The sequence below is a fragment of the Heterocephalus glaber genome, unplaced genomic scaffold, assembly GCF_053883595.1.
Source record: "Heterocephalus glaber isolate CG9 unplaced genomic scaffold, H.glaber_assembly_v1.0 deba00001773, whole genome shotgun sequence".
Classification (NCBI taxonomy): Eukaryota; Metazoa; Chordata; class Mammalia; order Rodentia; family Bathyergidae; genus Heterocephalus; species Heterocephalus glaber.
The window spans coordinates 1,076,660-1,088,908 of NW_028258463.1; the positions used below are offsets into that span (position 1 = coordinate 1,076,660).

Consider the following 12,249-nt stretch of genomic DNA (forward strand, 5'->3'; position numbering starts at 1 on the left):
ACACTCTGCCCCAGGCTAGCAAGCCACCCAATAGGAGTTTGTTTTTCCCAAGAGCATCTAACTCAGAATTTGCCACGAAGTATGTTTGCACTGTTGTAGACCAAGAACCATTTGTCCCATTTGTCGGAAACTACCTCAGAGCCACTTATTTTATCTCAACAGTGGGTCAAAAAACCCAAGGCCACACTTTTTAAGTGCTGCACTTTTAATTCCATTAAAAACAAGCAACCACCTTCAACATATCAAGTGCTTAGATTTGCATTTCTGTCTGTAGGGAACGACCACACAAGACCGACCCAACACAACAAAAGCAATGAACAGGGGAATTCAGTGGTGGGTGTGACCACTGTGGCTGGTGGGGGGAGAATGCAAGAGCAACGGGCTGCTCAAGTGGAGGCGTCCGCGTGGGTCCTGAGACCCCAGCAGTCAGCCTCTTGGAGGGCGAAGGGCCGACTCAGCGACCCCAGCCCGGTGCCACTCGGTCCGCAGGGCTCTGGGAGCGGGTCACACAGGGCGGGGGCGGGCTCCAGCGCTGATGCTCCAGACTTCTTCGGCCACAGCGCAGCCTGCCGGACCCTGGGACTGTTCTCAGCCCCTCAGCTCACCCCTCAGGACGCCCTCCTGGACAGTGCCCGAGGAGCGAGGAAAACAATCCAACGTTCCAGCTGTCCCCTTCCACATCCGCCAGTCACCGAAAAGCACACGATGGAAATTCCCTAGACGCAGCTCTTTTCCTGTTTAGTGCACTCCGCGCTGTGCCTTCCGGAGGGCCAGGGTGAGGGCGAGGGCCCCGAGGCGCCTCACAGGGGCCGGCCGGGAGCTGTCTAGCGCGGCGACTCGGCTAGTCACCGTTCCCAGACGGCTCGCGTGTGAAGGACTTCTGTGTCAGAGGAAGGCTCCGCGGACTTCTTCCCCAGAGCCTCGGAATGTACCTTTTGGAGACCTGCAAACCCCAGGTGGTGACTACACTGTCAAGACTACCTGACCAAAGAGATGTGTGTATTTACATAAAAACCAGTTAAACGCACAGATCATTTTATACCACAGTTACAAACAGGAACAGATGCTAAGTTTGGTGCTTTACTATGCAACAAAATGCCTTTAAAAATTGTGAAATGACCACGTGGCCACATTCTAAGCAGTAACTGAGACCCCTAGTCTGTTCAACAATAAACATCAGGTGTGTGAAAACGTAAAATTAGTAGAAAATCAAACAGGTGACAAGAGTCATTAAAGCAGTGGCTCCCAAACTCATTAAAAAAAATAGTAGAATCAGCCAGGTGTGGTGGCACATGCCTGTAACCCCAGCACTCAGGAGGCTGAGGCAGGAGGATCGCTGCGAGCCTGGGCTACAGTGAGTTCATGGCCAGATGGAACTACATAGTGAGACCTTGTCTCAAAAACAAAAACAAAAAACCCCCCAAACAATCATTTCTAAATAGTGGAAGTGTTTTAGCCGCTAAAATCTTGTATGGCACCTGGCATACATGGGCTGCAGGGCCTGAAAGAGGTGAGAAGCTGGGAGCCTCCCAGGCTCATGCCCCTCGGGGTCCCCTCTTCCAGTCCCAAAGCAACTCCTCGCTGTCATCGGACTAAAGACTCCAGCTCCGCGTGCAAACTGCAGCTACCAGTTTTCACGTAACAGCAAACACGTCAGTTTGGACAGGATGCAAACACATTTTTCAGTTTCTACAGAAGGTCAGTTTCGGGCAAAGATGGCAGTTAGCAGAGTGAAGGAAAACCACTCTTAAACATCCCGTTAAAGTTTTTCAAAAGCCGGGGCTGAGCGCATGAGGCGCACCCAGGCAGCTTTCAGGTTTCGGTTTCAGTGCGCACCAGCATCGTCCCGCTGCCTATTAATAAAAACCGAAATTCCGAGGTCCCATTCCCACCTGCCTGCCTGGTTCTGGTTCGTGTTTTTGTTTTGTTTTCTTTTCTGAGACACGGTCCGGTCCGCTGTGTAGCCCAGGCTGGCCCTGAACTCGCTGAGGGCTTCCCGAGTGCGGGGATCACAGACGTGCGCCCCCTGCCGGGCCGGCCTGGCTCTGACACTGCGCAGCGTGCAGAGGATGCCTCGGACACAGGAGACCCGGCCGCCGACCGGCAGAGAAAGGCAGACACTGGGTCGAAAAGCAAAACCGACCTCTCCTGTCTTGCTGCCGAGAGTTACCTTCAGTTGGGTTGGGGCAGAGTCACAAAACTTTTTTTTCTTAAATTTCTAGATTTAAAAAAATAAATCTAACATTCCACTGTCCTAAATTGGGTAAAATTTAAAAACAAAAACAGTATTTTTAAAATAAAACGCTGGTTCTTGCTTCAATATTATCATTTTGAATGAAAGCTGCACAAAACTATCACCTATTCTACTGACTCTTTTCGTCCAAATTGGGTATTCAGGTCCATATTAATCTGTAAATTACCATAACCGTTAAATTTTCCAGTTAGCGCAAATTAAAAATCCTAAAACATACATTGGCTACAATTGTAGTTTATATTACAAATGCAAATTATTTTTCTTTTGACATGCTGGTAGTATTCATTTTTACAGCGCAAAAAGGACTGCAGTTTCTGAGTCTCTGTGTATTTTACAACTCCACGTAGGCAAATGTATTTCAAAAAGCAAATACTACATGTTTTGACACACCCTAAAAAAATAAAGACAAATAATTTTGAATATAAAATTTTTATAAACAATAGCCACATTAAAGGTTCACAGCTAGTAAGTAGTTGCAGAAAACCTAAAACACTTATGTCATCTTAATAGGCAATTTGTATTCTAAAACACAAGGCCGTTTGGCTCCTACTAAATATAACAAAGCACTGAACGTTATCATGTAACGAGCTGCCAGGTTTTCACTGTTTTAGCCATAAGTTTACAGGAATTAGGAATATATTAGGGCAGTAAAAGATGAGAGAAATGTGGCAACAGATAAGGAAATAAGATTTACTTCTTATATTTTTTCCTGAGAATGTAGAAGTTATTTAATACCAAGAAAATTTTAAATGGAAAAATCTTACATTATTTTGTAATGTACAGAATCCCTGGTAATATAAACAATTATTACTCTACTATATAACTTGTGAACATGAAGTCTTACAAATTGTATTCATTTAAACAAGGCACATGCCTATATATTTATCAGAAACGGTGGGTAACTAGTTCCTAAAAAGGTAGGTGAATTTTGCTAAAACAAGATAATATTATATTTTATGACACAGAATTCTGAAATAACTTTCCTAAAGAAAAATTAAGTCTGAATGAGTGAACAAGGCAGCAGAAAAACTTTATGAAGGGCCAGTCGGAAAAGAAAATACCTCACCAGATTATAACTGAAAAATTAATTTGTTTAAATAAATGAAAGCATTGTTCATTAATCTGTTGTAAATCCAGTGTAACATTGTGGTTAGAATAGTTTTAGCAATTAAAAAAACCTATGCAGTTTCTTGGTTGTTTTAATTCTTATTTCCCAAATTAACTGCTTTGTTTCTACTATAGTTAGCAATACCAGTTATAGGTATAATACAGCCTACAACAAAGTAAATATGACACTGTATTTATGAAATGTGGTATCTGTAACTGTCTTGATTATGAATTAAAGGATAAATTTCATAATACTCAAAATATGATCATCCATAAAGGAAAACTGACAAAACAACTTTTTTTTTATTTCAGAGACAGGGTCTCACTATGTAGTCTAGGCTGGCCTTGAACTCATGGCAGTCCTCCTGCCTCAGCCTTCCAAGGGCTGAGACTACAGGTGTGCACCACCATGCCTGGCTTTTCCCACCACTTCTGTGAGTGGGTTACCTACTATAAAATGTGAATGAATAAGCTGAAAACAGACTTGGGAACAAAATCTTTCAAATCCTAGAATTTAGCATCACCTGTGGAGATCTGGAAGGGGTTAATTTAGCAAGATAAAAGTATTCTATATGACGTGGTAGGTAACGGCCTACATTTACTGAGTTCTTTCAAAACATGGCATGGGCCTGAGGTGACTCAAACTGAAGTTCATGGCAATTCGTGGGTGATAGCTTCAGAGCGGATCCTTAAAGGAAGCTAATGGTTTTGGGGGATACATTCTTATCTTCCAGAGATTACAGTAATTTCATGAAAGAGCACCAAGCTCACAAATGGACCATCTGTCAGAAAAACTCCAGGCTGGACGCCTCGGTGTGCCTGGCTGCAGGGCCGGGGCTGCGGCTGACAACAGCCGAAGAGCGCCCTCTAGTGGGCAGTCACGGAACCACCCTTTAAAACGTATTTGCCAACCAAGAGACAACTAGCAGTGGAACAAAGCTTTTGGTCGTCCAGAAGCAGTAGGTGCTCAGTGCTTTTCATGGCCTCCCTCCTAAACACTGATAAGTGAGAACATCTTGGTGGTATATCTGTCAGGAGAATTAAGTTAGGATTTAATTATCTGACTGGGAGTAGCAGTTGCACAATGTATGTGACCAATTTAACTTACTAAATAAAGCTATATAATTCCAGTGTAAACACTAAACACAAGTCTGATACCACAATAAATAATAAATAAGTTAAAAATATATCTCTCTCTCTTACTGTAAAATAAATATGATATAAACATTTTAGCAGAGGCTTCTGTCCACTTACCTTCCCCAAGGGGGAATTTTGTCAAGTATGTTAGATACAAAAGACTACTGTATTCCAAAAATACAACAAGAACTACTGAACCTTGAAAACATGACAGTCTTGACTTTTTTTTGAACAATTCATTTGACTGTTGAGTTTAAGCATTTATATATTTTTTTGAGTTGTGGACACTGTCTTTTAATCAAAAGAGAATTCGGTGAACTGTCCAGTTTGGAACCCGTAACTTTCAATCCAAAGTGCTCTAAATGCTTTTTAAGAACAATTCACCTATCTGGTTCTCTTCTTATATAAAAAAAGATCCTGGGGCTGGAGTTGTAGCTCAGCGATACAGCACTTGCTTAGAATCTGTAAGGATCTGGGTTTAATCCCCAGCACCACAAAAAGAAAACTGAAGGACTTAAACATTTTACGTTTTGTCTTTCTTTTACATTCCTCTCAGGTTTTCTGGAAATCACTCCGTGGGGACTCACTTGTTTAGGGCACAGGAAGTCCGCAGAGGCATGCTGCCACGGACACCCAGCACCAACCATGCTGGTCTGAAGTTTCCTCTCAAAGAAAGCAAATTGGTTTGTAATGTGGTATGGTGTCACCGCACTAAAAATTAAGATGGACATGATCTTTCCACCCACATCCTGTCCATCCAATATGTGTTGTTCAAGAAAAAGCAATGAGACAGCGCATACTTCAGGGAGAGCCCCACTCTCAAACACAGCTGTGAAAAAATTTCACCTTCATGCTTTCTGTGACTTTTTCAGAGTTAGTAATACATGACCAAAGTATCTTGCTGAAAAAATTGGAGTTTGTAGGAGCTGGGAGTTTGGCAGCTTGGGGAATGCTACTTACATGAACATGTACCCATTGTACTATGAGTGAAATGAAAAATGAACAGCTGGTACAGAATTCCTCCTTCGGGAGGATCACCTATCTACATTTGTGCAGATGATACGCTAAGTTTGCACGTCTTCATCACTGTATTCAGCCTCCTTTACATCCTCTTGGTCCGAAGCACTGGAGATGTCATCATCCGTTTGTTCTCCAGAGAAATAAAGCATTGAAGCATGTGTCTTGTGAGTTATGGTGACAGTGCAGGGCCCTTGGGCCCACGGCTCCCCATCCACCTGCATTGGCATCATGGAGCACTTTAAGATCAACTGGTGGTAGGAAACAAATAATCAGAAAATGTCACCTCAAGAAAGTTCAGAAATGTTCTTGCTACTATCACCTGTGAGCACTTAATCCTGGTGCATTTTGTTTACTTATTTGGTTTTTTTTTTTTTTAAAAACAAGGTCTTACAAGGCTGGCTTTGAACTCACTATGTAGCTCAGGCTGGCCTTGAACTCGTGGCGATCCTCCTGCCTCAGCCTCCTGAGTGTCAGGACTACAGGTGTGCGCCACCATGCATGCCTGCATTTTGTTTTTAGGAAACCAATCTGAATGTATCTTAATTCATGGGTTGTTTAGGGATTCTTTTGCAGTGGACACTTTGTTTCTTCAACTGGATTGAGGACCTTGTCTGTTTCCTGGTATAGGGTAACTGACAGCAAGGGCCACAATGCACTGCTGAGAGAAAGGGTAATGCTTGGCAGCACTGCCTGCCAGGGCACTGCTTCACCTACCCGCACTGTGTGTGCTTGTCCTATGCGGAAGGGGTTTGCCAGTTTCACCTGAATCTGAGCGCAGTGGAAAGACCCGTACACACCGACGACTTCCAGCAGCCCATCATCATGCCTGACAGAGGATGATGGAATATGGGTTATGTGATGCAATAAGGTCAAATCAGCCGTGTGTTGGCAGTTTCTTTTTATGGGTTAAGATTTTTTTTTTTGGCATCGGGGATCGAACTCAGGACCTTGCACTTGCGAGTCAGGCAGTGGCACCACTGAGCTAAATCCAGGCCCAGCAGTTCCTTTTTAATTTCTTTTTTTCAGTACTGAGGACTGAACCCAGGGCTTCTGCACAGAGATAAACAACCAGACCCTTATAAGTTTTTTATTAAGACTAGGTCTCCTTAAGTGACTACATTGCTCAGGTGGGGCTTGAACTTGCATTCCTGCCTCAGCCTCCCAGAGTGTGGGGTCACAGGCATGTGGCACCAGGCTCTGCTGAGGGCATTTGCTTTTTATTTTTTGTTCTTGGTATCGGGGATCAAATTCAGGACCTTGAGCTTGGGAGGCAGGCGGTGGAACCACTGAGCTAAATCCCTGGTCCTGGCAGCTGCTTTTTAACACAGGTGGGCCATCAATTTATTAAGTGTTTATATTAATGAAGCATACAGAAGAGAAAATCTGATCGAGAAATGTGAAAGTTACGAAGAACTACAGAGTGCATTAAAGAAAAGAGAGATGTCACACAGCGAAAATGTACGTACCTGGCAAGAGGGTAAGTCTCGTCTCCCATCCCTTCCCAGAGTCTGCAGCCACCGCCCCAGTAGCCAATGTTGAGAACGATGATACCTTCCAAATTAGGCAGTTCCACTCGCTCACCATCCAGTTCTAGCTTTAAAGAAGTACAGGCAGTCAGTTACTACAGGGCGCACTCTCTGCACACACATCCACTCTCAACTCACACGTTTACGGTGGACTGCGTGACGCCTATGACTTCCTGCCTCTCTCACCGGGCATCGGGTCTCTCCCACCCCCTCAGATCTCAGAGCAGTCCTCTCTGCTGGCCCCTCATCTGCTGTGGCTGCGCCCTCTGACAGAAAGCCCAGAAGAAAGGAAATGCCATAAAGCAGGGCAGCATAAAGCCGTTTCCATGGCGAGTCCTGCTGTCCCTCCTGTGCTGTGTGGTGCCCCAGAGGCTCTCAGCGAGTGTCTTGACAGCAGCAGCTCTCCGAGGCTAAGGTAACTCAGGCTCCCCGCACCCTGCTCACGCCATTCGCTCTCCCGAGACGCGCGTCACCTCTTCCCTTCTTACTAGTTATCAGTGGGTTTTTCTATTGATCATTACACATTCTTTTTGGAAGCAAGTAAGCAACATATACAAGACTGCCATACCACAACGTGAGGGCTACTGCAGGGATAAGCAATAACTAATAGTCTACCTTTACTACTTGTACATTTTCATTTTGTTTTAGTATGTCAGAGAGATACCTCACAAAATTAATATGAATGACACTTTGCTTCTAAACCTCTTCTGAGAGTTCATGATGAATCAGCACTGTACTACATAACTTTAAATTTTCTATCGTCCAGCACATGAGTTAACCAGATTCTGGAGCTGGATAAACCTAGGTTCCAATCCCAACTCCCCATCTTGTGGGAACCAACTGTGTGAATGTGGGCAAATCACTGACTTCTGCATAATGGGAATATAATAATACTTGACTTGTACGGGTGTGGCAAGAATTTAGGGATAACGTGTATAAAACACTTAGCAAAGAGCCTGGCACACAAAATATGCTCCACTTACGTTAGCAGAATGTTAATAGAAACTGTAGTATTGTTATTCAAAATGTTAAGTTTGAAATCATGTAAAACTTCAGAAAAAGTGTTAGTAGCTTACCTCAACTTTTTTATTCAAATCTTTACATTCTTGTACTAAACAATCTTTGGTTCCATAGAACAGATAAACAGCCTATGGAAAAAAAATGACAAAAATCAGGTATTAAAACAATCCCACAAATTTTGCAAACATTAAGGAAAATGTAGATAAATCTAGCAAACATTTACTAATCACTCTTGAATACAAAAAGGTTGATGGAAGTACTGAAATTTTTTTTTTTTTGGTACCGGAGATCGAACTCGGGACCTTGCGCTTGCGAGGCAGGTGCCGGAACCACTGAGCTAAATCCCTGGCCCTGAAATGTTAATTACTAACTACAAACAGCAATATTTATTGCCTTCCTAACAATATTAATAGAAGTGAATAACTTTAAAATTTGAAATAGTTGTAAAACCGAACCAGTAATACAACTGTTTTACATCTATTTTTCACATGCTGTTGCTCAGTCACTAAAAGTCATTGAAAAGATTCCCAAACAAGACTTCCACTAAAGGGCTCGGCTGGGCAGTGAGCGGAGCGGGGGCCTCGCTAAGAGCTGCGGGGAGCCGGCTGCGCCTTTCAGGCCTCACCTCCCTGTGGAGGTCTCCATGATATGCCTTTTCATTAATGGTTCAACCAAGAACTTATTTTGCCTAAAATTTCTTTGCAGTTGTAGCTGTCATTTAAGGCAACTCTATTTCACTTAGTTTCTATCTAAGCAAAATGTTTTACAAAACAGTCTAACTTCTGACTTGAAAAAATCTGTTAGTAAAATACATTGAAGAACATGACAGTCCTACACAAAACACAGCAGGTAAATGTTTCCACAAGTTAGTTCAATCCAAATTTAAGAGGGCTAAATATAATTGAACTATTGGTTTTTACTGTACCTTTGGTGATAAGCAGGAAATGTTATTTTATCCAACACACCTTATTAAGAATTCTGCTAGAAAACAGAGATGGCGCCTTCTCACGATGAGCATGAAAATTGAGAGCCATGAGCGCATCAGGTCCAATGGAAAAATAGTTGTTCATTGTGAATTCCTGGGAGAAAGGGTGAGGGTGAGTAACGGACACTGCCTCCGTCCAAGCGGGGTCCTACTGAAATATGCAAGTCTTAGTTTTGGGTTCTTTTGGAAAACTGAGTACTTTTCGTATCTATTTTCCATACACAGCTATAATGCACTATCCGATGAAGTTAGGAGAAACAGGGCTTCCGTTTCAGGCTGACGACCACAGACAAGAGCCTCTGTACTTCTGCGTACTATACCGCACCAGGCCTCCTGGGTCGGACTCTGCTGCCTGCACCCTGCCCCTCACTTGTGTGTCGCTGCATCGGCTCTGTACCTTCCTGGGGGCTCTCAGCTTCTGCCCCAGGCCCAGCTGTGCCCTTGATTCACCTCACTCCCCACTCGGCCTCCACGGCCAGCTCTGTGCTTGTTCCTAAGCAGTGAGCCCAACTGCCAGCTCCTTGGTCAACACTTCATAGCTGTCTGTGTTGATAACGTTCCCAGTCTAACTCATTTTCTTTCTACCAAGCCTGAGACTCCCTATCTTTGTCTAGGTTAATGTCATATCCATATTCCCAATTATAAAAATTAGAAATGCGGTAGTAATACATATTTTCTCTTTTCCCTTTAAACCAACTGATTGCCCAGTCTTGACCAGTTCTAACTCTGAAAGATCTCTGAACTGTCTTCATCCTAAGAATCCCCTTGTTTCTGTCGCAGTGCAGGCTCTTAAGCCACTTTCACATTAACTTCAGGGAGGGGAAAAAAGAAATTGGGCTAGCCTTGAGCTCATTATGTAGCCCAAGTTGGTCTTCAATTTGTGGTGATCCTCCTGCCTCAGTCTCCAGAGTGCTGAGATTATAGACATGTGCCACCATGCCTGACCAGAATATATTTTTAATTTTGTGGTACTGGGGATTGAACCCAGGGCTTCCACATGTGCCAGGCAAGTGTTCTACCATTGAGCTACATCCCCAGCTCCAGAATATCCTTTTATTTATTTTTTTGAGACAGGGTCTCATTCTGTAATTCAGGCTGGCCTCAACTTGTGGCAATCCTCCTGCCTCAGCCTCTGGAATTACAGGTGTGTGCTGCCACGCCCAGCTAGAATATCCTTTTAAAACACAGATGTGGGTTGGGAGTATAACTCAGTGGTAGAGAGCCAGTACCAGCAGACAAAAACACATCTCTAATCTCTGTGCTTACCAACCATGCTTCACACTCTCCAGCGGAGTCCTTAGTTCCTTTCTCTACTGATCTAAGTTGTATTTGCCTTCTAAAACCAACCTGCACTTCACTTCCTCTGCAGTCTTCCCAGCCTCATCTGCCATGCAGAATCAAGTGCTCTTGTACCTTCCCTCTCTCATAGTGTCATGCTGTAGAGACCCACTAAAGAGGTGGGCACACAGGTCTCTTCTGCTCCACAGTCAGCTCCCCTGAGCTAAGCACAGGTCTGTGTCCTGCGAGAGTGCTTCACCTGTGCCATGGAGGTGCTCCATGTGTGCTTGTTCGAACTACTCTGGAAGCCAGGCATGGTGGTGAGTGCCTGGAATCCCAGCGCTCGGGAGGCTCAGAGGCAGAAGAATTGCTAAGAGTTCCAAGGCCAGCCTGGGCTACGTAGTTTAAGCTCAGCCTAAACTACATAGTGACACTACGTCAAAAAAAAAAAAAAAAAAAAAAAAGCAACAAAAATCTCCCCCAAACAAAAAAACTACTCAGAACTGAAGCACTGAAAACATACCTTGGGTTTTCTTAGGTTATAATATCCTTTATTGGTGACCTGAACTTTCCATCTATAAAAGAGAAGTTTAAAAAATTAGTACTTTTTACCAAAATATCTTTACTCTGGATGCCCAATAGGTAGCTTTTCTATTAAAATAGCATTTGAGAAAGTATCCACATTTAAGTAAGACTGCAAATTTTTTAAAGCAAAACATTTATTGGTACATTTTAGATACACATAATGATAACAGTCATCATAGGGAATTTGTATCTGTACTTGATATATCTTCCTTCTTTTTTTCCCATTCCCCTCCCCGCCCTTTGACCTCTCTTTCCCTTATTTACAGAAGCTTGTCTGCTAATTTGGGGAAGTATCAGCATAATCTTTAACTTTCCACCTTTCACTGTAACAAATAAGATATCAGCATCTAGGTACAAAGTCTTTTACATCTAAATTATGTTTAAGTTTAGAGCTACACAAGTTTTCATTTAAAACCAAATAATATTCTGAAAATGCAAGAAACAGACTTTTTGGCAAAGTGTACCTTACCGATCTAGTTTGATTCCATCTGCTTCCATTACATTTCTCAAGACCTGTGCAACTGGGATTTCTCCAGCATAACCTGTACCCCAGCCCAGTGTATTGGACAGATCGTTGCCTGTTCCCAGAGGCAAGACTGCAACCTGGGGAATGTATTTTTCTTGTCCCTACGATACAGAGATAGAGTTCAGACGTCTCTTTAGACCAGTTGTAGTATAGTAATATTTTGTAAAATGGAAAGACCAAAGCAGCAGAGACACACATAAAGTGCAGGTTGTGTTAACTGCTTGAGGACAATCTCATACTATTCGAATCAGCAATGTCTTCTACTATCCCCCTCAATAAAAACACTGTCTATTCATCTTAGAAATGGCCCTGCAGAGCCGGGGATTTAGCTCAGTGGTTCTGCCGCCTGCCATGCACACGCAAGGACCCAAGTTCAATCCCTTGTACACCAAAAAAAAAGGAAATGGCCCTGTAGTTTTACAGTGCTGGGGACAGAACCCAGGCCGTGTGCACGCTAGGCAACAGTGGCCACTGGCTGGGTCCGCCTCCCTGAGCTCTGCCCCGGCCCCGCTGGGTTCTGAGGGTGAATACCTTAATCTTCATCTCATCAACTGCGTCCAGGACCCAGCCCACAGTACCATCCCCTCCGCAAACGAGGACCCGCGCTGAGTGACAGGGAAGAAGAGTGCAAAGTTGCAGGGCTTTGACTGGAGGAGTTTTAGTTACATCAAAAACCTAGAAATGAAAGAACAAGGCAAAGTTATTTTTGCCCGTCACTGCCCTTCACCTGAGTTGACAGGACCAAGTAACAGCGGCACTGGCCTGGCCCCGTGCTGCACTCTACTCACTGTGCTCTACTAACTAGGACACT

The 12,249-nt window shown here is 43.6% G+C and overlaps 1 protein-coding gene across 6 annotated transcripts in view; it reads right to left on the minus strand.

The window, feature by feature from the left end:
• Positions 1–187: 187 nt before the first annotated feature.
• Positions 188–12,249, minus strand: part of Dgke (diacylglycerol kinase epsilon) — a 27,910-nt gene continuing 15,848 nt past the window's right edge. Inside the window, exons 4-11 of one of the 6 annotated variants that reach the window (XM_004859793.4) lie at positions 11,970–12,113; positions 11,382–11,539; positions 10,851–10,902; positions 9,030–9,143; positions 8,121–8,192; positions 6,985–7,112; positions 6,281–6,344; positions 188–5,766 (exon numbers count right to left, since the gene is read on the minus strand). In XM_004859793.4, the coding sequence (XP_004859850.1) occupies positions 5,563–5,766; positions 6,281–6,344; positions 6,985–7,112; positions 8,121–8,192; positions 9,030–9,143; positions 10,851–10,902; positions 11,382–11,539; positions 11,970–12,113 (936 nt within the window). In that variant the 3' untranslated portion in view covers positions 188–5,562. Of the gene's footprint in view, positions 5,767–6,232; positions 6,345–6,984; positions 7,113–8,120; positions 8,193–9,029; positions 9,144–10,850; positions 10,903–11,381; positions 11,540–11,969; positions 12,114–12,249 lie in introns of all 6 variants that reach the window. The other 5 variants (XM_004859792.4, XM_004859796.4, XM_004859795.4 and 2 more) reach the window with 5 other exon arrangements.